Below are 25,765 nucleotides of genomic sequence, written 5' to 3'. Positions count from 1 at the left end.
AGAAACCAGCACGTATTAGCACAAAATAATAAGAGAGAGTTACAAGCTGAATCCCACCTCCTTCCATTCATTCTAAAAGCCAGGGCAGGCTCCTGGCAGGCTCAAAAACAAACAAACAAACAAACAAATAAACAAAATGTGTGTGGACCTATTAATGATGTTCTTAGGCCAGTGAGACCTCTCTTCCCTAAATCATAAGACATGTCAGAAGTCAAAGCTTGTGGAAACCCATTTGTGGATGTTAGGGAGAGCATCAGAACCATTATTGCAAAGTTAATTTCTCCCTAGGCCATTCATGTTTTATTTTATTTTATTTTTTTAGACAACACCACCTCATGTTATTGGTCAGTTGGATAAACTGATTAGAGAGGTAAGTTGAAATAGTAAATAAATTATCTTTCAAAATTATGTCAGAGAAACAAAAGGGTGGGTATGTATAATATATTCAATTAGAATTTTCTTCCAGGGGAATTCTGCTAACAGAGTAGAAGCTATAACACAAGGACAAACACAGAGAAATTTCAGAAACTGCTCAGTTTAGAAGCCAAATTGACTTGAAGTAAATGTAGAAAGAAGATAACAGTCAGAAGACATCATATTAACTGAATAATCTTTCTCACTCTGACTAAAAATGAAAGTCCAAGTGTACATGTTAATCTACTGAGATTCTCAGTTTGTAGGTTATTTTCTCCTGTTAGAAAGCCCACCCACTAATGAGGAAGAACAATCGTTGGTTGGGCTATCAGTTTCGAATGACCACTTTCCCAGCACAGCTGGCTGTGTGTCTCACGCTGAATCCTGGCCCTGAGCATATCTTTGTTGCCTCTGTCCTCATGGCCCTGGGATTTACTCAATGGCCTTACATTCAAACAGAGGCTTGTTACTGGAAGATCCAGGGCAAAAAACAACCAGTTCGCATGTACACTCCCATACACACCTTAAAAAGAAACTTGGCACCGGAAATGACTGTCATAAATATGTCTACCTTGTTCAAAAACACCACCATAAATTGTAAAGCACTGAGCAATCTGCCGCTGACCAAGGATGGGACAGCCTGGGTCAGGACTGAACAGTCAAACAGGAGCCATCGGAGACTTCTGCTAGCCACTGCCTGTCCTTGGTCAGGGTTCAGCTGAGTTGTTTCCAGGCGACAGCCAGCCTGTACTGTGTTTGGACTACTGCATTGCTCTGTCGAATGCAGGTAACTGATAAACTTTTATGTTTGATTAGGTGTCTACCTTGGATGGGGTGTTAGAAGTCCGAAATGAACACTTTTGGACCCTTGGATTTGGCTCCTTGGTATGTCTTCTAAAAGTTAGTTTAGTATGATTTAAACATGGTTTTTAAAACTTAAATAGCATTTTGTTAAATTTTTCATGGTGGGGGCTAGAGAGTTGGTTCAGTGTTTAAGAGCATTGCTCCTGCAGAGGACCTAGCAAATAAATAAATCTTTTAAGTTTTAATCATGGAAGCTTTGGTTTTCCTTTCTGTTGAGAGGCATCTAAATATTGACAGCCTCAGTTTGAGATTGAAGCAACTTTTTTCTTCTTTTTTTCTTTTTTTATTTAACCTCAAACCTACTGGACATTTTGTTGTTGTTGTTGTTGTTGTGTTGGAGGCGTGGAAATTGCATCTAAGACTTATTGCCTCATAGTTTTCCCTGTCATTAACACTCTCCTACTACATGTTTTTGCTTGTTTTTCTTGGAGACAGCATCCCATCCCACACACGAGGCTGCCCGTGAACTCACTCTTGTAGCCCGGCCAGCCTTGCCCTACAAGCCTCCTGAATACTGACAGTCTAGGCCAGCACTGTCACCTTGCTTTACATGTCCTTTTTGTTTGTTCTGTTTTTTGTTTTTTTGTTTTGTATTTTTTTTTAAGACAGGTCACTGTATGTAGCCATGACTGTTCTGGAACTCTCTGTGTAGACCAGGCTGACCTCGAATTCAGAGATCTACCTGCCTCTGCTCCTGATGCTGGGATGAAATGCCTGGACTGTTACTTGTTTTTATGCCTTTCTGAACTGTGAACCGGAGTGGTAGTATATATAAGCTAAGTACATTAGGGCAGTACCTACAAATGCTTGAGGTTCTAATGTTGTCTTTCTCCTGACCCTGGTCCTGTACACCTACCCTCCCCCACCCTTTGTCTCTGCTGTGCTGTTTGGATTCTCTTCCCAGTTCCTAGTGTGGGCCTCTGTCCTCGAAGGGAGCTGTGATTGGTTAGTTTTGCAAGCTCACAGGGCTTGGGCTACTGCAGAGCTGCAGGTCTCATTGCAGACCCAGTGTGCTCTCCCATCATGAAGTGTACCAGAGCCCTTCTGGTTTCAGCTGCCTTTCTCAGATTGCCTGTCTAAGATTTCCATTCAGTAGCTATCACTAACTGCTTTGGGGTTTTTAGGTCAGTCGATGTCTCCTTTTCTTCTCGGTGCTCCCTCTTGCAGAGCTCAGAGGTCCATAGCTCATGCCTGCAGCTTTACAAGTGCCACAGCACTGAGTTTCTAACACCTGCCCGTAGGGTGCGGAGACATCTGGGCATTTCAAAACTGCTGCTGTCACGTGTGTGTGTGTGTGTGTGTGTGTGTGTGTGTGTGTGTGTGTGTGTGTATGGGGGATGTGTGTGGGGGGGATGTGTGTGTGTATGGTGTGTGTTTGTGTATGGTGTGTGTGTGTGTGTGTGTGTGTGTATGGGGTGTATGTGTGTGTATGGGGGATGTGTGTGGGGGGGATGTGTGTGGGGGGGGGATGTGTGTGTGTGTATGGTGTGTGTGTATGGTGTGTGTGTGTGTGTGTGGTGTGTGTTTGTGTATGGTGTGTGTGTGTATGGTGTGTGTGTATGGTGTGTGTGTGTGTGTATGGTGTGTGTGTGTATGGGATGTGTGTGTGTGTATGGGGTGTGTGTGTGTGTATGTATGGGGTGTGTGTGTGTAGGTGTGTAAGTGTGTAGAGGCCTGAGTTGATGTTAGGTATCTTTCTTATCACTAAGTAACTTACATTGTGAGATGAGGGTCTATCAGTTGAGCCCAGGCTGGTCTCAAGTTCTCTGAGATCCTCCTGCCTCTGCCTCTCAGTTCTTGGAGCAAAGGCATGCACCACCATACCCTGACTCTTTTTCTGGTTTTTGAAATTCTATTTAGTTATGAGCTCTGGGTCAGACACAGTTGTCTTCTCAAATCTTCCACAACTGTAATGAAACCCTAGCTTTCTGCAGTCCCACGCTCTGCTGTCCCCACGCTGGTATCTCGGACGGACACAGCTGTGCCTGCTCTATGGGGTGCCGGGAATCAAAGCCAGGGTCTTGCGTGCATTCTGTGAATGGTGCTTCATCTCAAGGGTCACAAATCATTTCATTAACATTTCACATAGTAAGGACCAGTAACTTAGCAAGCAAGATGCTCTTATCTTAAAGAAAACACCAAGTACCAAATTATAAATAAAACAGAATTCTTAGTATTATAATTCTAAGAAATCTTTTAAGCCAACTGTGGTGGCATGCACCTTTAATACCAAGTACTTGGGACTTAGAGGTGGACAGATCTCAGATCTCCGTGAGTTCAAGGCCAGCTTGGTTTACAGAGCAAGTTCCAGGACAGCCAGAGCTACACAGAGAAATTCTGTCTCAAAAAAAAAAAAAAAAATCAAATAATAATAGTAATTCTAAGCAGTCTTTTGTGATTTTCCTATTGTAGGCTGGATCAGTGCATGTAAGAATTCGACGAGATGCAAACGAACAAATGGTCCTTGCTCATGTGACCAACAGGCTGTGCACGCTGGTGTCCACTCTGACTGTTCAGATTTTCAAAGATGACTGGATTAGGCCTGCCCTGTCATCTGGGCCTGTTGCACCCAATGTGCTAAACTTCTCAGACCACCACATAATCCCAATGCCTCTTTTAAAGAACAATGATGAGAGGACCCCTGTCACATCCACCCCAGCCAAGCCCAGCAGCCCACCTCCGGAGTTTGCATTTAATACGCCTGGGAAAAATGTGAGCCCAGTCATTCTTCTGAACACACAGACAAGGCCATATGGTTTGGGTCTTAATCGTGGACACACACCATACAGCAGTATGTTCAGCCAAGGACTTGCGTTTCCAGGAGTTGGAGCAGGTCAGGGATTGAGGCCCACCTTCCCACATATACCAAGCAGGTACGGAATCAACAGGATGGGACAGCCAAGACCCTGATGGACTCTTAACGTACTGTTATGGGAGTGTCGACTCCTTGCCTTCCAGTGTATTTAGTCATCCAGTTGCATTGACTGTTCAACCACTTATGTGTCAGATTATTCCAAGCTTGTTCATATTTCATAAAACCTATAAACTATATTTTTGTAAAACATTCTTGTGGCAGTGAGGTCTTTGAAACGTCATGGGTGTGTGTCAGATAGGTCTCCTTCAAGAAGTCTGAATGCCAGCTGCTTTGTAACCGCCAACGCTGTGACACTCTGGCCGTGCGGTGGGTAGATCTGTATCTTACTACAAACTCATAATTCCTTCAGTAGAATTTATAAACATGCTTCATGTATGGTGCCCATCTAAGGAAATGAAAACATTAGTGTCCATTTGAAAAGTAAAATCTCTTTTATAGCTTTTTTAAGCCTAATTACTGCATTTTTTTTGAGGTCCTCCCGAATCATTTGTTAAATAAAAAGTAAAAGTTTCTATTGGAAGTCGTGAGGCATATTCTACTACATAGCACAATTTAATTATTATTACTCGTCTTTTGAAACAGGGTTTTGCCACATAGACCAGGCTGGCTTCACACCCACAATCCTCCTGCCTCAGTCTCCCACATGCTGGGATTTAGGTCTTGAGCCACCATAGAAGTATATCCCAAGATTTTAAGTAGCAGGTTTCGAATGAAGGTTTGTTTTTTCCTTTACAATTGTAGTGAATTTGTATACTATAGTGAAACACTGAGAATAGAGGACAGCCGTCGACAAACACAGTCCACTCTTCCCAGCATCTGATTTTGGTTCTAAATACCAAACCTTTGGTAAATGGAATGAGGTTGAAAAAGCCCAGTCTTCTAGGTCACATTTAGTCGATTGGCCATTGACCTACAATAGCCATTGTAGCTACATAGTTCATTCCGAATGTAGTGAGCCAGTATAAAGCCAAGGAATGAACAGTGAGAGAATGGATTGGGAACAGCAGGTCATCCGACAGGAACCTACCAGGGAAGCCTTGTGAAGCAGCCAGCAGGACAGGACCCTGGACAGAGCAAAGTGTCTCTTCAAAGAAAGCTTCCAAGTAAAAGAACAGATAGCAACAGAGATCAAGTCATCTACTCAGAGGCTCACGAAGTCCTACAGAGACCAGTTGGGGAGGATAGGGTGACCAGCTAGTTCCTGACTGAGCTTCCTCTGCACAGATGAGCTCCCCATGCCTGAGCATGCAGCCTCAGTCTCCCTCCGAGGACAGGCCGTGCTCTATCATTAGGGAAACTACAGCAGCCTCTCTTGGTTACGGCTCACCTCCTAGCTTCTCTCCAGGACCTGTTTTTAACTCTTGGGCTGTTTGTTCTCCTATCTCCCTGTCCATGTTAGGGGTGCAGCCCATCCCCAGAAAGGGGGCCTTGGAGGATGCTTTGAGACAAACACATTTGGGTGTGACCTGTGACTTCCACGGCAACTTCTGAGTGAGCTTAAACAACATATGGCAGGAAGTGACAGAGCACACATTACATAAACATGGACGGTCACATTCTTTTATTTGGGGTTCATTTTAGTAGACTAGTTTTCAATTTTTGTTTTATGAACAAAACATATCAAATATATATTTTATTGAAGAGCTGGAAATTTTAATCAAGGTATTTTTAACAGACTTAATGACTGGGCTAGGCAAAAAGACTTTTTATTCCAATCCCGGTGTACTTCTGTATCAATAGCTTGGTAATCATGGGCATGGAAGTCATTTAATCTCTGAGCTCTCTCATCTGTATAGTTAGGGAGGAGAAGGAATGAGTTGATTTGCAAATTATCTAAAATTTTGTAATTAAATCTGTCAACATCATGTCCGATTGCTAAGTAGATTCTATACCCAGAGTTCTTTTTAACATGAGCACAACATGGAGACAAGGTGCTACCTAGAGCAGCACCCTTGAGGAGGGAGAAGGCAAACTGCAGGCTAACTCCATTTTCCGTGTTTGTCCCTGGCTCTCCCAGACTCTGGATTTTTATATCTTTAGACCAGAGAGGTTTTTCTGTTGTTGTTGTTAGACTTTATGTGAGGGGTGGTTATTTTGGAGGGTGATAGACAAAAAGATTAGAGCAGGATCTCCCTCATACCTCGGTGGGGTACAAAAGAATAAGATACAGCTTTCCTTTCGTCCTTGGTTTCTGAGGTCAAAGCTGGAGTCACAGTGATCCCATGAACTCCTGGGAGAGACATCCTGAGCTTCGAGCCTCTGACTAAGCAGCTTTTAAACCGCCAAGTTTTGCTTGACTACAGATGCCCATTCGGTGCTGGTCGACAGCTCAGCAGACAAGGACACTTAATACCACACATTGTCCTTTGACCCCTGCAGGTACACATGGCATATACACCACATACACACAAATCAGTGTTTTGTGTGGTTTTTTAAGAACGCCTCTTTCAAATCTGAGAACACTTTCCATGTGAGAACGCACTCTATACGTGCCTAAGTGTCTTAATTAAACAAGCTGAATTAAATAGCATATATGGTAACTTAGTTATCACATATTTATCAGGTACTTGTTGAGCCTGTATAAGCCAGGTCCTCTACTAAGGACAGGTTTTATAGCCCAGTATTCTTGGGGCCAGGTAACACAAACACACAGCAGAAGGGCAGGGAGATTGTCCTGTGAGCAGAGATGAAACCAAACTCATTTCTCAAGTCCCTTCCCCTTCCTCTCCTTTGACTTCCTTCAAGGTTTTTTTTAAGTATTTTTTTTTTTGGTCACATAAAGTATAACTTCAGTTTTATATTTCCATGGTATTTTTCTTTCTGCCTTCATGAAATCACCTCTTTACATGGGCTTTGGTGGAGGTCGCGGTGCAACGCCAGCAGGTCTGAATCGTGGTGGGGGTGTTCGGTCCTTCCGGGCCTCACGAGATCGATTCCTGACGACCTTGCTATGAACGGCACAGCTCAGGCAGTAGTGCAGCTCGACATAGAGCTTGGGAAGCACTTAAGCATCGAAGACGCTTGCTTCAGATGTGTCCCTGACTGCAGCAGCTTCTACAATGTTCCGAGTGACAAACTTCTTAATGGCCTTATCCTTGGGCACGCACTGGGCGCAGTTTGTGCAGCGAATTGGCTGCACATGGCTGCGGCCCTTTTTGGCACGACCGTTGTTTCTCCTTTTTTTGGTCATATTGGAGCCAAGACTCTTTTTTAAGTATTTTAACATTTTATTTAATGTATACGAGTGTTTTGCTTGCAGGGTACCCATAGAGATCAGAAGACATTAGATCCCCTGGAACTGGAGTTACAGACGGTTGTGAGCCACCTTGTGGGTGCTGCGAATCAAACCTATGTCCCCTGGAAGAGCAGCAAATGCTCTTAACCCCTAAGCCAGCTCTGCAGCCGAGCTTCTGCGTGGTTTCTAATGATCCGCTGAAAGTGGCAGAGTCCCCGGAGTATTTGGTGGCTTGGGGTACATCAAGCAGTCACTAGTTTAAAGGTGCCTTTAATAACACTTATGTCATAGTCATCAAGCTCCCAGCCTGTGAGCCTTGCCTCTTGCAGCAGAGTTAGCTTAGATAACACTTGACCGAGTTTCCTCACCAGCGCTGCGTCTGGTAAGAACTCTTCAGTGCCGAAGTCAAAAAATACCAACTGCTTAAGATTCTCAAACACATCCATGAAAGAAAGCCATCCATCACTGCTCACACCGTGTCCTGCTAAATCCAACTGCTGCAAGTCTCTCAGAGGATTCATCTCCAAAAATTCACCTGGGTGAAGAAAGACGTGTTAATGGGAAGAAATCCGCATTTAAAATGAGTTCTGTACACACACATGCACACGTTGAGTAATTTTTCCATTTTAAAATGACCATGGTTAGACCAGTGTTGTGCCCTGGAAAGGAGGAGTTCCTGAAGGCATTCTGTGACTGCTGGTTATATTTAAAGTCTGTTTCCTAAAGCCTAAGAGCATCGATGTTCCAAGAGTGCAGCCGGCAAGCATGAATGAGTATTTTACCTTACTCTCATTCCTCTGGGGAAATGGAATGTTGACTAATCATTGAGATATGAGAGATGCTGTTAAGATATTAAGGAGTTGTTTGGTTTCAGACCCCTGGGGCAGGAGACTGAGGTGCATATCTTGCATACCAAAGCAGACCTGGCCTCCTGGTTCTCCCAGCATCCCTCTGTCCCTACTTGACATCATACCCTGGCCCCAACCTTGAACTTTCCAGCCCAGGGGCTGGGCTGCCCTTCCCCCGGAGGCTCCTCTCTATATAATCTAGACATTTTGGCCTCTAATCTCCCCCCTCTTCTCTCTATGTGCTCTTGTACCCCTTTCTCCTACCCCATCCCACCTTTCCGAGCCTTGGTCCTTGGGCCCATGAATTCGCTCTCCTGAGAGCAGCTTCCCAATAAACCTGCCTTTAATATAAACTAATCTGGCTTGAACTGGCTCATTTCACCGGTGGTGGAGAGAGAACAGACCAGTTTTCAAAACTGGAATTAAAAAAGCAATACCAGGCCCTTTCGCGTTTGTAGAAATAAAGCTACTTGTTTTGGGTGTAGGCTATCCCTAACTATAAACTCAAGTAAACAAAAGTCATCCAGTGTCTAGAGGGCTTTGTTTCTTTAAAGCCTTGCACGAGGATTCAGGGAGGTCCTCCAGCCCCTGAAATTAAGCCTTCCTGAAGGAGGTGGTGGAGGTTCTGATTCACAGAACACAGCAGGCCCTGCTGCCCATTCCTTATTTCCCTAAGCCCTGTGCTGCTGCCCTGGAATAGGGGGAATCCTGTTGTGTGAGGGGAAAAAACTCCTCACCATACACACACACCTGATCTCAGTATCTGAGAGTCAGGGACAGAAAAGCAAATTCAAGGCCTGCCCAAGCTATCTAGAGAAACCCTGTAGTAGATAAAAAGCAAGAAAGAACAGGCAGATTTTAATTCTTGGGGGTTGGTGTTTGAGACAAGGTTTTGCTAAATAGCTCAGGCTATCCTCAAACTCACTGCACACCACGTGCCTCAGCCTCAAACAATGTTAGAATCACAGACCCGAGTCAGCACAATCTGCCTCAGCCTGCACTGGCAGTGAGGGGTTTGCTAGACGTTAAAATTGGGAGGGAGATGTTACAACCTTACAGGATGAGGGTTCAAAATTCAGTTTGCACTTTTTTTTTTCTGTTTGTTTTGAAACAGGACTTCTTCATTTAGCCCTGGCTGCCCTGGAGCTCACTCTGTACACTGGGCTGTCCTCAAACTCCAAAGTCCACCTACCTCTACCTCCCAAGTACTGGGATGAGAGGTGGTGCCACCATCACCTGGCTGCACTTTGAACTCCTAAGTGGGAAGAGATGCTCTCTGACAAAGCAGTACCGTCCCCACAGACAACACCAGACCTCTGAGATGGCACAAATCTGATTCCAGAACTCTGGGAGGCTGAGGCAGGGGATAGCAAGTTCAGGCTAGCCTGAGCTACACAGTGGGCTAACGCTGTTGTTGCAGGATATCTGATCACAACGTGAAACCCCAGATTGTGTTATTTACTGAAAGCAACAGCAAAAACCTGTTTTTAGTTATGGTGCAGCTAAAAACCCTAACACACACCTTTAATCCCAAACAATGAAGGGAAAGTCAATTTGTGGAAGGAAGCACCAAAGTTTGTTTGAAAGTGGCGCCTATGCCTTGAGGGCTGGAGAGATGGCCCAGTGGTTAAGAGCACTGACTGCTCTTCCAGAGGTCCTGAGTTCAATTCCCAGCAACCATACGGTGGCTTACAACCATCTTGTAATGGGACAGCTACAGTGTACTTATATATAATAAATTTTTTTTAAAAAAGAAAGAGAGAAGAAAGGGAAGCTATTAGACTTGGGTTGAAGAGAGAGCAAACTAGGCACAAATGAGGATAGAACAAGCCAGAGAATGAGAACAAATGGCTAGAGGTAGTTTGAAGGCAAGCAGAGCCATTCAGGAGATGCTGAAAGAGAAGTTAGGCTGAATTAGTCAGCTTGGGGAGGGGTTTGAGCCAGAACAACTGAGTTGAACCAGTCAGAAAGACAAGAGTGAGCTTTTTCAGCTCTGAGTCTCAGAGGCTGAAAACATTCTAGGCCTAGATAAGACGGTATGGTGGCTAGAAGCTTCCAGGAATAGGCCTAAGTTAGCAGACAAAGGCAAGGAGTCTCTGAGACACTTGTTTCGGAGAATAAAAGTTACATTTACACTGTCTAAAAAAACAAAAACAAAACCTCATCAGGGCCATGACAAAGGTTAGCAGACAAATAACAAAAGCTATTGCCATCTGTAATTAAGCCTACCTGCAAAATAAGAACGAGCGACCAGCCATCTTGTCTAACCAGCTGTGTGGACTGAGGCTTACCCAGGTATGCACTGAGTGTACTCTTGGCTGCTTTCAGGAAGCCTGTTGATCCACTCCCCTGTTAGCAACCAGGCATCTCCACCACCTGCCCCTGGGACTCAGCAACATCAGGATACATCATCACTAGCTGCCGAGATATAACACATCCCTACCATCGCCATGAATGGCCTATCCTCCCCCTGCGCATGCGCTACCTTCCAGCCCCTCCTGCTTTGCTCTCATCTGCATAGCCTCTGTGTACACCCTCCCCAGTAAACCTCACACGCGAGGTGTGACTTTGTTACATCTGTCACATGGGTCCTAACCTGCCCGGTGAGGAGATCTGGGAATTAATTGGCATTTGTGTGGCCTGTGTGTTTGCTAAGGGCATGTGTGTGACACAGCTGCACCCAGTGCTTGCTCCGGAGTGTTTTCATCCCCTTTGTGAGTTTAGGGTATTAAGGCCCTTGATAACGGATGCCTGAAGCATCCGTTTAGGTGGCTGTAATCGGGAGTGGTGGAGGAAGTGGGCGTTCCCAGTGAACACCTCCATTCCTCTATCTGTGCCACCTGCTGCCGAGACCATCCCTGGGCCTCTTTCCTGTGCTTTAACTTCCTTAGCTAGAAGACAAACTGCTAATCTAGAGCCCTGACCACTCCTCTCCCACATTCCCTTGCTGCTAAATGAAATAGAAGCCAAAGTGAGGAGCGTGACTTCCATGTCACTTTGAAAAGAATTAGCCCACGGCTTACTTTTTTTCTTTCGTCTCTTCCCACTTGGCTGAAATGCCCCCGTGCTGGTAACCTAGCTATGACCATGAAGTTGAAAATAAATCCGAGGAATGAAGGGGTGAAGATAACATCTGTCAGGGAAGGCTGCAGAGCGCAGCTGCCCCATCTGCTTGGACTGCACATCTGGGGACTACAGCGCGGGAAGGAAGTTCTCGCTCCTGTTGGCTGTGGTCCAGCCAGGTCTTCGCTGATGCTGTCTGCACCCGGCTGGACAGGCCCAGTGGTGCTCGCCTCCTGGTCTCTCAGCCTTCACAACCCACCTTCCTGTTTTGCCACCTCTGTTGTGATACCCCACACATCAGGAATTCGAAATATTTTGTTGTTTTGTTTTGTTTCCAGTCTGTGGGCTTTCTCCCCAAAGAGCATCTTGTTTTCACTACCCCGTAGGGATACAGAAAAGTCAAAGCCCGGTGGATCTCCGATGAGAACAGAGCTGTTTCTGTGGCTGTGGCTACCCGTTTCGGTTTGAGGTTCTTAACTGAGTAAGAGTTTCCCGGGTGATTGCACGGGGTCGAAAAAAACAAGCGATGGTTTTCATGGTCCAAGGACATGCTTTCTGCCAATTGAATATGGATCAAACTAGATTCAACAGGAACAGAAGCTGTGTATTTGGAGCTTGGCTATCTGTGGGCTGTGGAGAATGCAAACAGCTAAATCTATATGCTTTGGGTTAAACTTGTCCGATTCTGCCCTTCAGTTCACCTGAGCCAGAGTCAGGCCACCTAGAGTTAATTCTTAGTGTCACCAAACCTAGACTCATTTGGCAGGGCTGTCGGGGGTTATCTTGATTGTGTTAACTGTCGGTGGCATCATTCCCTGACTGGAGCCGGAAAACTGAACAGCCTGAATGTATTCATTGTTCTCTCACCCTGAAGGTGGATGTAGTGTAGCCAGCTTCCTCAAGCTCTTGCCCGTAATTTCCCCACTGTGGTAGCTGGAACCTGAAACCTGGCACCCTGAAGTAGGCCCTAAGTAATAAACTGTGACACCATTCATTTAGTCAGCAAACATTTGATTATCTGCTCTGTACCACAGACTCTGTCCCTGTCACTTTGGGTTTGTGTGAAGACACTCTAATGAATAATTAGATGACAGGCAGGGAGGTGGGGCAGAGGTCCTGAGAGAAAGCACACAAAGGCAGTACCCGTTCCAACCCCACGTTGCGCCCAAGACACTAGTGCTTGGTCTTACATGCTCCAGAAGACTGGAAGCTCCTCAGGAGAAACTCCAAAGCAGAGCCACCTGGCATGCCTGGTTCCTACCCCAAATAGTAAAACTAACCAATCAGAAGTCATCTCTGGGGGCCTGGAGAGATGGCTCAGTGGTTAAGACTGACTGCTCTTCCAGAGGTCCTGAGTTCAATTCCCAGCACCCACATGGTGGCTCACAACCATCTGTAAAGAGTTCTGGTGCCCTCTTCTGGTGTGTCTGAAGACAGCTACAGTGTACTCATATACATTAAATAAATAAATAAATCTTTTAAAAAGTCGTCTCTGGGTCTGGAGCAATGGCTCTGTGTTAAGAGCACATACTGCTCTTGCAGAGAGCCTGGATTTGGTTCCCAGCACCCACATGACGGCCCATATCATCTGTAAGCCCAATGCCAAGGGGTTCAACACTTTCTTCTGGCTTTTTAAAAAAATGTGCATTGGTATATTGCCTGCATATATGTCTGTGCTAGGGTGTTGGATCCCCTGGAGTTAGAATTACAGACAGTTGTGGTGCCGGGAACTGTCCTTTGGAAGAGCAGCCATGCTCTTGACCAGTGCGTCATCTCTCCAGCAACCCCTCCACACCCCCTTTCTGGTTTTATGGATACCAGGCACGTGTGTGGTTCACACACAGATATGCAGGTAACACTCACACACATAAATTAAAAATATTTTAAAGTCCCCTTCTCCCTCAGACACAGGGCTTTCTATCAGCTTGCTCCTCACTCTGACATAGGAAAACGACAGCTGCCTGAATCAGACGCCAACAGAGAAGACCAAGCATCAACACCCACAGAAAAGGAACCAAAGAAAAGGTCTGTTTCCTGTTTCCTGATGCTGGAACTGAGTGCCACAGGCTCGCTGACTTACAACAAACGGAAATGTATTGACGCAAGGTCAGGGCGGAGGAACTAACATCTGGTCAGGGCCTTCTTGCTGTCTGTCCCCAGGCAGGACAGGGGTGAAAAAAGCAAGCAAATCTCAGGCTCAAAGTCTCAAGCTGTCTGCAGTTAGCATTACTCATCCATGAGGACGGGCTGATGATGTAAACTCCTTCTCTGAGTTCCCACTGTTAGCCCCCAAACCAGGACAAATGGCCAACTAAGGCGCCTAGGATCAAAGCAGACCTGGCCAACGGGTTCTCCAGGTTCTCCAGCACCCCTCAGGCCCTACCTGTTCCTGGGTATGGACGCCATACTCCATTCCTTACCCTGAACTCCAGGTGGGCTGCCCTTCCTCCAGGGGCCCTTCCTTATATAATCTAGCCAGCCATTTGGCTACTCTGGTTTTGTTGTTGTTGTTGTTGTTGTTGTTTTGTTTTGTTTTGTTTTGTTTTGTTTTAAATTTCCTGGCCTCTTGGTCACGGCTCTCTCCATTCCCCTCCCCCTCTCTCCTGCTCAGGGCCATAGTTTACTCTGGACTCTCCCAGATAGTCTCCTGACTCTACCACTGACTGCTTTCCCTTTTATCCACAATAAGGCTCCTCCAGCATCCATGGGGACAGCCATTGCCTCCTTTTCCATTTCTTTTTTCGTCTGTCCACCTCCGAGCACTGCGGCCCTAGAGCATATTTTATGCATGTGTCGTTAGGAGACAGATTAAAAGTATAACACATGGCAACATAGGGAATAAGAAGGAAGACAAAAACCTTCAAAAATAATCATTGTTTCCAGTGGTTAACATTCAATAGAAATAAGATCCTGGGCTGGAGAGATGGCTCAGTGGTTAAGAGCACCCGACTACTCTTCCAGAGGTCCTGAGTTCAAATCCCAGCAGCCACATGGTGGCTCAGGACCATCTGTAATGAGATCTGATGCCCTCTTCTGGTGTGTCTGAAGACAGCTACAGGGTACTTATATATAATAAATAAATAAACCTTGAAAAAGAAAGAGAGAAAGAAAGAAAGAAAGAAAGAAGGAAAGGAAGAAAAAGGATCCTGATAACTAAGAAAGGAGGCCTGTGAGAAAGAGAGATGGCTCAGAGTAAAGGCAGAGAGAGATCTGGCTGCCTCAGCCTCCCGAGGACTGAGATTAAAGGCCAGTCTAAGCTTTGCTTAGAGTCAGTCTGTGTCCCCTTGGCTCTGTTTGTGTGTACCTACCGAAACTTCTAATCTCTTCGTCTCTGAGCCTCCAGTTTTTCAATCCAAGTTTGACAAGCCCTGGGGTCCCCTCCAGTTGCTTCAGCAGATTGGGCAGACTGATGTACGCATCCCAGCACCAAGGCAGCATCAACGCGCTTAGCTGTTCTAGCACGCCAAGCCTGCCGACTTAAACAGAAAATAGTTCAGGACTGACGTCATCTCAACCTAGCAGGATGCAGATGAAGGGTGGTCTTTATGTTCCATGGCGCTGCAGGCTACTTAATCTCTAATAAGAATTTACCCTTTTTATTTTATTTTACCCTTTTACAAAAGATACTCAAATACAGAAACACTGTAACATTATGTAACGGTTATTAAAAATCCAACCTTCAGTAAACAACAAACCATGAACTAGATGGCTTACCCCTGACCTGTATTTTTCTGAAGTGACTCCCAGACATACGTCTGCCATTCTGTCATACCCACATGCTATTATACACTTTAAAAATCTTATCTCTTGGGGTTGGGGATTTAGCTCAGTGGTAGAGCGCTTGCCTAGCAAGCACAAGGCCCTGGGTTCGGTCCCCAGCTCCGGAAAAAAAAAAAAATCTTATCTCTCCAGTGAAATTAAAAGAGGAAATAAGCCAGGCATGGTGGTGTACAGCTTCAATCTCGGCAGGAGCCAAAGGGATCTCTGAGTTCCAGACCAGCCTGATATACAGAGCTAGTCCAGGACAGCCAAGGCTACACAGAGAATGGCAAGGACCACCTGGGGAGAAATGGTTACTTAGTTATCTGGTAAAGCAGCTGCTTGCAGTTAACCTGTATTATAAAAAAGAAAAATGTTCTACTCCCACCCCACCCTTCTCTTTTCTTTGAGATGAATCTGTGACTGGCCTGGAACTCACTATGGAGACCAGGCTGGCCTCAGGCTTACAGAGATCTTGCCTGACTATTTACTTGCTGGGGTCACAGGAGTACACCACCATTCCTGGCTTAGATTTCTTGTTTTTATCTTTGCCATATGGCTTTGATAGAAAGTTAAGCCTACTGGTGATGTAATGGTTAAAACCAATGCTGGAGCCACCAAACCCAGACGACATTGCTGATGCCAAGAAGTGCAGGCTGACAGGAGCCTGCTATAGCTGTCTCCTGAGAGCTCTGCCAGAGCCTGACAAATACTGAGGTGGGTGCTCACAGCCAACCATTGGACTGAGAATGGGGTCCCCATTGGAAGAGTTAAAGAAAGGACTGAAGGAGGTGAAGGGGTTTGCAACCTCATAAGACCAACAATACCAACCAATCAGAGCTCCCAGAGACGAAATCACCATCCAAAGAGCACACATGGAGGGACCCATGGCTCCAGCTGCATATGTAGCAGAGGATGGCCTTGTTGGGCACCAATGGGAGAAGCCCTTGTTCCTGCCAAGGCTAGAACTCCCCAGAGTAGGGGAATGTCAGGGCGGGAAGGCAGGAAGGGGTGGGTGACTGGGAGGGGAACACCCTCATAGAAGAAGGCAGAGGGGGGATGGGATGGGCATTTATGGACAGGGAAGCTGGGAAAGGGGATAACATTTGAGATGTAAATAAAAAATACCCAATTAAAAAACCCAAACCAATGCTGGGAAGCCTTCATCTCTGTACAGTTAGTTGCTCAGAGCCATAAAGAGAACTCCACTGAGCCTGATACACTGAACCTTTTTGATCCTCTGCTGTATTTCTGGTGCCTCTTTGAGCATGGCCGCTCCCCTGCCTCATTTTCCTATAACAAAATGACCAGGATAAAGATCTTTTTGATACCGACATTCAAGAGGCAGAGGCAGATGGATCAAGAACGTCCTGTCTTGGGGCTGGGGATTTAGCTCAGTGGTAGAGCACTTACCTAGGAAGCGCAAGGCCCTGGGTTCGGTCCCCAGCTCCGAAAAAAAGAACCAAAAAAAAAAAAAAAAAAAAAAAAAGAACGTCCTGTCTTCTTAGAGAGCTCCAGGCTGCAGAGTGAAACTCTTTTTCAAAAAGATGAAATTAATCAAGATCTCTGAATGTTGCGCTCATCTGAGAATTCTTGCATAGCCCCTTGCTGCAACCGGACAGCATAAGAATCTTGCAGTCCTCGGATAGCTGAGTTGATGATATGTGTATAAAGCAAAAGAAAGGTGAGCCTGAGGCTAGAAAAGCGTCATCACTAAGTCCTTCAGCTTCGCACGCTGGCTGCCTTTCTACTGGCAAACTGGAGGAGCCTCAGGTACAATGACTGATGGCTCAAAAGACACAGGCTTGGGTTTGGGGAAATGGTTCAACAGGTAAGAACATGTACTATCCTTGTAGAGAGCCCGCATTCCATTCTCAGTACCCATGCCCAGTGACAAAATCCCTGTAACTCCAGCTCCAGGAGACCCAGTACTCTCTTCTGGCCTCCGCAGGCACCTACACTCCTGCACACGAGTGTGCACATACACACAAAACATTTTGTGTTTGAGTGTTTTGCCTGCATTTATGAATCTATACCCATATGCCTGGTACCCACAGAGGCCAGAAGAAGGCATCAGATTCTCTGGAACCAGAGTTACAAGTATTTGTGGACTGTGGGTGCTGAGAGCCAATGTCTGGCCTTTTTAAAAAGGCCTGGGCTTATGTTCTTTAAAAGCAGTTTAAGATAGGGCTGAGCATTTTCCCTAAGAACGCTGCATCAGTAGGCACGCATGGGCACAGAGGTCCGCTCACCACCCACACACACAGTAAAAGGCAGGTGGTATGGCAAAGCCGTTCTTCTTACTCAGTCCCTGTAGAGCTTCACTTCCGGCCTTTTCCAGATAATTTTCTGACATATCAAGAACGCTCAGCTTGACCAAATTGTGAAGATTCTGTGCTGGAAGAAAAAACAAACAAAAAATATTTTCAGGTAACCATGTACACATTTTTCGGCATCCTTAGAATTCAGTCCTTGCTATTGGCAGTACACACTGTCATTCGACTTGATTGACTATTCTGCAAAGGAAGTGGGAAGAATAGAAGTTTGGCCATCCTCCTCCTTCTCCATATTTTCTTTACCCATCTGCCCAAGGGATGATTAGACAATAACACTATGACAAGAACAATGGGATCATTTTAATTTTTCTTACTTTGCATTTTCTCTTGTTATAATAGCTTCAACTATTATGTAACACTCTTTCATTGCCATTAATAATTTAAGTCTGGTTCAGACAAAGCTCATTAAAAAATGGGCTAGGTTGAGCCCAGCACTTGGGAGGCAGAGGCAGGTAGATCTCTGCGTTTGAGGCCAGCCTGGTCTACAGACTGAGTAGGACAGCCAGATAAACATAGAGAAACCCTGTCTCTGGGTAAATGAGAGAGTGGAGGTGGGGCTAGGTCAGATAACACATGTATTGAATTATCTTTTTCAGTTTCTCTTAAAGTTAATGTTCCACATCGGATATTGTATACATTAGTGTAAAAATGTCAGGTATCCTGTTGGGCATGCAGAGAGTGAAGGCGAGGGTTACAGCGGTTACCTAGAATTTTCAGAGAATTTGCGGTCAGACAGCAGTCCACCAACTTCATCTCTTGTAGATCACAGGGTTCTTCCGAGAGAGACTTGACTATGTAGTCCATCCCCTCCCCCATGTCAGACAAACGAGTCAAATGAAGTAAACGCATCTTCTTCAGGTTTCGCAGGCCTTCCGCTACAGGCAGAGTTTATCTGGTTAAATACAGACTGCTGGGACTCAAGGAAGACGACAACTGTGTAGGAACTCTTTCATGTCCTTTTTTCTTTTTTCTTTTTTTCGGAGCTGAGGACTGAACCCAGGGCCTTGCGCTTGCTAGGCAAGCGCTCAACTACTGAGCTAAATCCCCAACCCCATGCTCTTTTTTCTTAAAAAAAAAAAAAAAAAATCCTGATGCATTTCTTTGCTTTCTGAGGAAGGAGACCCTTGCTACTCAGCCCAGGCTGACACTAAATTCATGAGCCTCCAACAGCTTCTACCCTGCGTCTAGATTCCAGACGTCTTCTCTCCATACATTCCTGCTACAAAGACCAGAAGAGCTAATTTTTTCTAATGCCTCATGGTCTTTACTTCCCTCAAGAGGCTGAGTTCAGAGGGACTGCCGCACTGTGGAGGGCTAGTGCACCTGCTCAGCCTCCGGGACCCTCCTTTGAACTTCGTGACATTGGTTCAGTGATCACTATACCCAGGGTATACGTTTAGTCGGTGTCAGTGTCCCTGTCCACCAGCAGTACAATCGAACGCAACAGTGCCCTTCGTTCTTAGCCCTGGGGTTGATGTAGAGATTAGGACAGAGTAGGTGAAGCTTAAATCATCACTATACATCCTGAGTCAGCAGCACACATGTGAAAAACACAAAGTGACTTTTGGGGACCTAAAAAGAGCTCTACCACTGAATCTGCATCCCTCAAACCAGGGCTTTATCAATGCCCATGTTTCAGAGCTCAAGAGAAATTGCAGGTAACGTACATGAGGCATTCAGTATGTATGACACAGTAGGCCTTCAGGGAATGCTCTCAGATGTGGATCCTCCTGAGGTGGATATGAAAGCTTTGTGGCCGTTCAGAGCTCTACATTCACTGTTCCATGGCTGTATAAACTTGGACAAGTGATTCAACTTTTCAGCTGTGGCTTTAGGGGGCCATTAGTCCTACACACTAGGGCTATCTTGAGATTTGGGTGAGATAAAGTGTGAAAACTACGCAGTGCAATTGCTGACCTAGTTAGTGTACAGAACTCTTTACTACACAGTAACTCTTACTGGCATCATCATACTGGGTTTTTTCACTTTCAAATTTGACTCCTTATTTTTTTATTTTATTTTTATTTAGAAACATTTCAACCTATTTATTTATGTGTGGGAGCACGTATGCCAGGGCACCAGATAAGGACCCAGGACAACTTGCAGGAGGCAATTCTCTACTACCATGTAGGACCTGGAAATTGAACTCGGGCGTGGCAACGAGTGCCTTTATCTTCTAAGGCATCTCATGGGCTCTCGGTTTTTTTGGGGGGGGGGGGTTGGATGTGTTTTGTTTTGTTTTGTTTTAAGACTGGGTCTTACTGTTGGGGTCCAAGAATCGCTCAAGGAGGATCTCAGACTCAAATACTATGCAAAAGCAAAGAGAGTTTTTTCAGATGAATCTCCTGCATGCAGTGGTCTCCCCACTTGGGAATGGAGATCTCTGGTAGACTCACAGGCCCAACTTTTATTGTCAGTTAGGGGAACCCATGGAGGGGTATGTGTCCTTTTACCTTGATTGTAAGGATCAATTTAAAACTGTTCTACCTAGGATAGCCTTGAACTTACAGAGATCCATCTGCCTTTGCCTCTGAGAGCTGGGAGTAAATGCATGTGTCACTAAGCAGGCCTGGCAGGTTTTATCTTCCTTTTTGTTTTGAGAGGAGTTCTTATTTAGCCCAGGTTTGCCTAGAACTGACTCTATAACCAAGGCTATCCCCAAACCTCTGATCCTTCCACTTCTACCTCCTGGGAGCAGACAAGACAAGAGTTTATCAGGCTACATTTAGATTCTTAATAACAAAAGCACATTATCCTGAAGGGTACTCCTGATATCTTGGCCAAATCAAACCATTCTAAGAACCAGTGACTTTCTGTAAAATGAATGCATTGGAGTAGATGTGCCCCAGCCCTTTCTGGCTCTGAAAGGACACACATAGGTATGCAGTGAGTGTGTGTGTGTGTGTGTGTGTGTGTGTGTGTGTGTGTGTGTGTGTGTAGTTTATTTGGGATGGAAGTGAACTGATAAACAACACTGAACAGAAAGAGAAAGAGAGAAGCAGGCTAGGGAGGCCTCAGGGGGAAGAGAAAGTGAAAAGGTTGGAACTGAGAGGAAGAAGAGGAAAGAGAAGTTGAGGCATTGCAGAAAACTAGCTTCCACTCAGTCCACCCTGTTTCCAAAGCTCCGGGCTCTGTGGCCACAACAGAGTTCTGCCTGTGACCCGGCTCACATAACCCTGCATCTTGTTCCCCTTTTAAAGTTTTGCCAACGAAACAAACTCTGAACTTTCAAACCAGCCAGGGAAAGGGAAATGAGATGCATGATGACTTTCTCTCTCTCTAAAAAACAAACAAACAAACAAACAAACAAAAAAGTCACACATCAATGGGCTAAAGCTCAAGCAGAAGTTTGTAGAAGACTTGTCCTGGGAGAGGGAGAATGTCCCAAGAAACCAAGGTGTTCACAGGCTCATGAAACAGATTGCTGGGGCCTGGGAGACAGTTCAGTGAGTACACACAGCACATGCACAAAGACCTAAGTTCAAATCCTCAGAATTCACGTAAAGTCAAAGTTAAGCATCTAGCTTGCACTCTAAAGATTTATTTATTTATTATATATAAGTACACTGTAGCTGTCTTCAGACACACCAGAAGAGGGCATCGGATCTCTTTACAGATGGTTGTGAGCCACCATGTGGTTGCTGGGAATTGAACTCATGACCTCTGGAAGAGCAGTCGGGTGCTCTTAACTGCTGAGCCATCTCTCCAGCCCTAGCTTGTACTCTAATCCTGGTGTTTCTACAATGAATGGAAGATAGAGACAAGGGAATCCCAGGAGCCTGTGGGCCATCAAGCCACAGTACAGAGTACAGCAAGAGAAAACAAAAAGACCCTGCCTCAAACAAGGTGGAAGGCAAGGTTAGCTACCTATGGCCTCCTGTCTTAGACGTTGTCCTATTGCTCTGAAGAGACGCCATGACCAAGACAACTCTTAGAAAGGAAAGCCTTTCATTGGGGTTGGCTTACAATTGAGAGGTTTAGTCCATTATCTCTGTGCAGCAGGGAGCACACAGTTAGACATGGTGCTAGAGTAGCTGAGATTTCTACGTTCGGATCCACAGGTAGCAAGAAGAGAGCAGCCTGGCAAGGACTTTTGAAACCTCAAAACCCACCCACAATGACACACTTCCTCCAACAAAGCCATACCTCCTGATCCTTCTAATCCTTTTGAAGAGCTCCTCATCTTTAAGCATTCAAATATATGAGCCATGGTAGTCATTCTTATTCAAACCACCAACCCTCCCCATCTGGACCATGCCATGTACATGCCCTGCCCCCATACACATAAGGATCTTGCTGTCTATAGGTGCAGCCAAAAATATCTTAAGCCATCCATTCTTATCAGCAAACCTACCATAATAAGAACATTAAAGAAACAAAAATCTGACCTAGGCTTTTAGCATCTTCCTCGTTCAGCCTAATGTCATCCAGGATGAGCTTCAGGAGGTTCTTCAGATTACCCAAGCTGTCAGCCAGACCACCTGCCAAAGGAAATCAGATCAGCATGCCTTCAATTCCCGAGTCTGTCATTGGTTCCCGTCACCATCCTTCCTATTACCAATCAGATTTTTGTCATCACAAAGTGCAAGAAGTGCTCATGATGTTCACGCAAAAGTGGGTATTTGTGGGAAACATACCTTAGAACACGCAGTGGAGAAACCATAATAGTCTGTCACATGGGCCTATTCTCTTCCATGGAAAGAAATGAATGAGGCCTGGTCACCTGGAGTGCCAGAGTGTTCAATCAACCTGACGATGTTTCTGCTATTCTGCGAGCTAGCCTTCCAGAATCCCCATATCCTGAGCATTATTTAGGCCCTAATTCTGAGCTTTGACTCAAGTGAATAGAACACAATCCTATGAAAGAGGCTGTGTGTAAGAAAGAGACCAATAGAATCTACCTTTGTACTTGTCATGGATCCTTCTCTAGGACCTAACCCTGAGGTCTGATTATCAGCCAATAGAATTATTCACATTGTAAAGGCCATAGTACAAGTTCTACTATGCTTAAATGTGTGAGGAAAATGAAACACAGGGTCAGTCCCTGGATGTCGTTACCCAGTGCCTGCACCAGTGGAACGGTCCCAAGTTCTCTTTCTTGTCTCTTCACAGTTTATTTTCCAGCTAAAGCGACGTCATAAGTGCAGAAACCCTCCCATGGTTATTTTGTCAAAAATGGGTATTTAGGGGTTGGAGAGATGGCTCAGCAGGTTAAGGGCACTGATTTCCCTTCCAGAGGACCCAGGTTCAAATTCCCAGCACCCACGAAGCAGCTAATAGCTACCTGACAACTTCACACAGACATACATGCAGGCAAACACTGATACATTTAAAATAAAAATAAATTAGCACAAAAAGATTCATTTAGAAAATGGGTATTGTACTCAGCTGTAAGCATGTTGTTCAAATACAATGGAATTAAAGAGAAAGCTAAAAGATAACCAGATGTGGTGCCCATGACTACAGGCCCACGGCTTGGGAGGCTGAAGCAGGAGGATCGCCTTGGGTGTGAGGCCAGCCTGGGATACATGTGAGACCCTGTATTGAAAGAGGAACTGGGGAAGAGGAGAGGAGAGAAGGAGATGGGAGTTGGGTGAAAGGGAGAAGAAAGAACAGAAGAGAGAGGAGAGGGGAGGGGAGGGAAGGGAGAAGAGATTAAAAAAAAAAAAACCAAGTAAATTCAGAGATCTATCAGGGGCAGGAACCACAGAGAGGCAAAGCAGCTGAGAGGATGAAGGACAGAGGAAGTACGGTGAGGGTAAGTCAAGCTCTGTGTTGTACCCAGGAAGTAAAGTGTGCTAGGAACGGTACCAGAAGCCTCAGTGCCAGCGAGCACTTGCACGGTAGGTACCAGCCAGTCTTGGCTGGCTACGTTCTTCAGATGTGCCCGTACCTGGCAGCCGTTGAGTGTGGAGGTCGTGAATGCTTAAGTTCTGGAGGTCTGTCACAGACGTGATGTACTGCTCATCCTCCGTGGTGAGGGGACTAGCTTCCACCATGAGGGAGTGGATGTTCTTGCAGGTTCTGAGGACTGAGCTGAGCCTTCCGGCCACGGCTGCGCACCTCTTGATGTACAACTTGAGGTTGCTGGCGGAGCTGAATATCTTCCCCAGGTATTTGATATCTTGTTTATTCAACTTGCTAATATCTCGGAGTGTGACCTCTAGAGTCTTGAATTTCTGCATCCAATTGAAGAACAAAGACACAGCCCTACTGGGAATGTAGGTCGAGGGCCCTTCCGTGTGGACTCCAGAGCTGTTCTCTCCCGTCTTGTCCTGGGACACTGTCGCTCTTCCATAGAAATCCAGCTTGACGAAGTCCAGTGCGCTTACACAATTAGGCAAGTATTTAAAGAAGTCGAATAAGTAATCAGGGATGTTCTCGGAGTTGATGTATAAACTTTTCCCTTGGAAGAAAGCTTCAAATTCTTGGCTCAGCTCTGATTTAGATATACTCTCCGAGAATAAATTGATACCACACTCTACAAAGGAATTTACGTTGATGGCTTTCAGAACATCTTGCTCAGTGGTGTTTCTCAGGTTTTGTATTGACTCCTGTCTCCAAAGAGGCCGCTTGGTGACAGAAAGTCCTTGTAGGCTGCCATGCTCACATACCATTGCAAGGTGCCTCATGATGGCCCTGGTTGCTTCTGTGGATGACCCACAAGTGTACAGGAGCAGATTACCATACAGGGATGTGATGTCGGAGATGGAAACCATTTTCTTCAAGTAGCTATTCCCCTTGCTCACCTCCTCTGGCTCTCTGGACTTCAACAAACTGCTGAGTCTCCGACCTGCTGTGTACTCCTGAAAGGATTTATGAAAGAATTTATACGTGGGCCTCAGCCTCTGAGCCGTGTACTTACAGAGGAGCCCCGTCCTCACCAGGACGTCCTCATTCATGCTGCACACATCCTCAAGTTCGAAATCAAACTTGTGGGAGAACACACCTTCCAGGGCCAGGTCTCCACAGTAGTCTAGGCTCCTGACAAAATCACCTGAAGTTCCTCCACTGTGTCTGCGCCTGTTTTTCTGTATCAGGAGGTCGTAGAAGGTTTGGAAGAGCATGGTTTGAGTGTGAGCTTGGAATTCCTCACTGCCCATCTGGATGGCACAGGTTATCACCACGAAGAGAGGGGTCCTCATCAGATTTCTCAAGCACCTGGACTCCTGCATCTGGAACAACAAGCCTTCAGCCAGTTCATTTATCAGCACTTCCCGGATGAGAACTCGGGCGCTGTCTTCGGTCATATCTCCCACCTCCACAGTCAGGGCGCCAACGTGTCTGATGTGCCTCAGGCACTCCGTGGTGGTGGTGACAATGACCATGTTCTTGAAACGATGGTTTTCCTTTACCAGGGCCTCGATTTCTGGGCAGTTCTGGGGATGGAATTCATTGTAAGCATCGAGGAGAAAGAGGACTTTCTTGTGTAACTTCAGCAGCAGAGCCCTGAAGGTTGGTTTGCTGATGGAGTCAGGTATGTTCACGAGCTGATCATACAATGTTTCAAACAGGCCACCCCTAGCACTGCTCAGGCGGATGAAGAAGACCAATTTGAACTGGTTCAGAGCTGGGCACATCCCAGAGGCCCAGAGCATGGCAATTTTTTGCAGCAGGGTGGACTTCCCTTTGCCAGACTCCCCTTCAATGAGGCAGGGACTCTTCAGAGCCTCCAGCAGGCTGCCCAGGGTCATCTGCTCTACTCGGTGATGACGATGGTCCTTCCTCCACAAGACAGGTTCTGTGAAGGTGATCTGCAGATTGAAAATGATGTCGATATCCTCACCCAGAGGAAAGAAGTTCTTAAAAACAGGGCTGTTGTATAAGTCTTTTAGACTCTGGGCCAGAACATCCAAGTCTTCTTCCAAGTTCTGATGAAAAAGACCTGTTAGAGAAAATATGATGTTATAGAGGGCATGATTTGCATCTCGAAGCCCAAGGCTTGGGAGATGAATGGCAGAGATGCCAAGAATCAGCTGGGGGAGTCACTGACTTCTTTCCCTAGTTCTAAGCTACCCCGAGGGGCTCCAAAAGCCCACTGATTGCCGGGCACCCTCCCCTTGTTCCTTCTTTTTCTTTCTTTTTTCTTTTTTTTTAACCTTTTCTTTCCTTTTTCTTGCCATCATGACAAACTGGGAACAAGAGAAGCCTTCATTTTAGTTAAATAAAGTTAAACTTCCATTTAGTTAAAGAAAGTGAAAGATTTGGCTGAGAATGTGGGAAGGGGTAAATTTCAGCCAACTATGCGATCTATTCATTTAAGATAAGTAAAAGGAGGAGTCTGAGGTATAGCTTAATGAGGAGGGAATGCCTGTGTGTGGAAAGTAGAGGGATTAGCTTTCCATGGTACCATGACGTGGGTAGTTGACTG

General features: G+C 45.7%; 2 protein-coding genes and 1 pseudogene across 4 annotated transcripts in view; 1 reads left to right on the top strand and 2 right to left on the bottom strand.

Moving 5' to 3' along the window:
* The window catches only part of Slc30a6 (solute carrier family 30 member 6), a 30,017-nt gene extending 25,344 nt beyond the window's left edge, over window positions 1–4,673 (top strand). The window contains 3 exon segments of one of the 2 annotated variants that reach the window (NM_001277279.1): window positions 323–370; window positions 1,231–1,299; window positions 3,691–4,673. In NM_001277279.1, coding sequence (NP_001264208.1) covers window positions 323–370; window positions 1,231–1,299; window positions 3,691–4,188 — 615 coding nt within the window. In that variant the 3' untranslated portion in view covers window positions 4,189–4,673. 2 annotated transcript variants of the gene reach the window in all.
* The window catches only part of Nlrc4 (NLR family, CARD domain containing 4), a 30,519-nt gene continuing 8,151 nt past the window's right edge, over window positions 3,398–25,765 (bottom strand). The window contains exons 4-9 of one of the 2 annotated variants that reach the window (XM_087552497.1): window positions 23,288–25,279; window positions 21,783–21,875; window positions 18,099–18,269; window positions 17,363–17,455; window positions 14,608–14,775; window positions 3,398–7,923 (exon numbers count right to left, since the gene is read on the bottom strand). In XM_087552497.1, coding sequence (XP_087408623.1) covers window positions 7,631–7,923; window positions 14,608–14,775; window positions 17,363–17,455; window positions 18,099–18,269; window positions 21,783–21,875; window positions 23,288–25,279 — 2,810 coding nt within the window. In that variant the 3' untranslated portion in view covers window positions 3,398–7,630. 2 annotated transcript variants of the gene reach the window in all.
* Window positions 6,996–7,359, bottom strand: LOC148005095 (small ribosomal subunit protein eS26 pseudogene; annotated as a pseudogene).

The sequence above is a fragment of the Rattus norvegicus genome, chromosome 6 (genome assembly GCF_021556685.1).
Source record: "Rattus norvegicus strain SHRSP/BbbUtx chromosome 6, alternate assembly SHRSP_T2T, whole genome shotgun sequence".
NCBI classification, from domain to species: Eukaryota; Metazoa; Chordata; class Mammalia; order Rodentia; family Muridae; genus Rattus; species Rattus norvegicus.
Note: the sequence above shows the minus strand (reverse complement) of the source record. Positions and strands in the feature narration are given on the sequence as shown.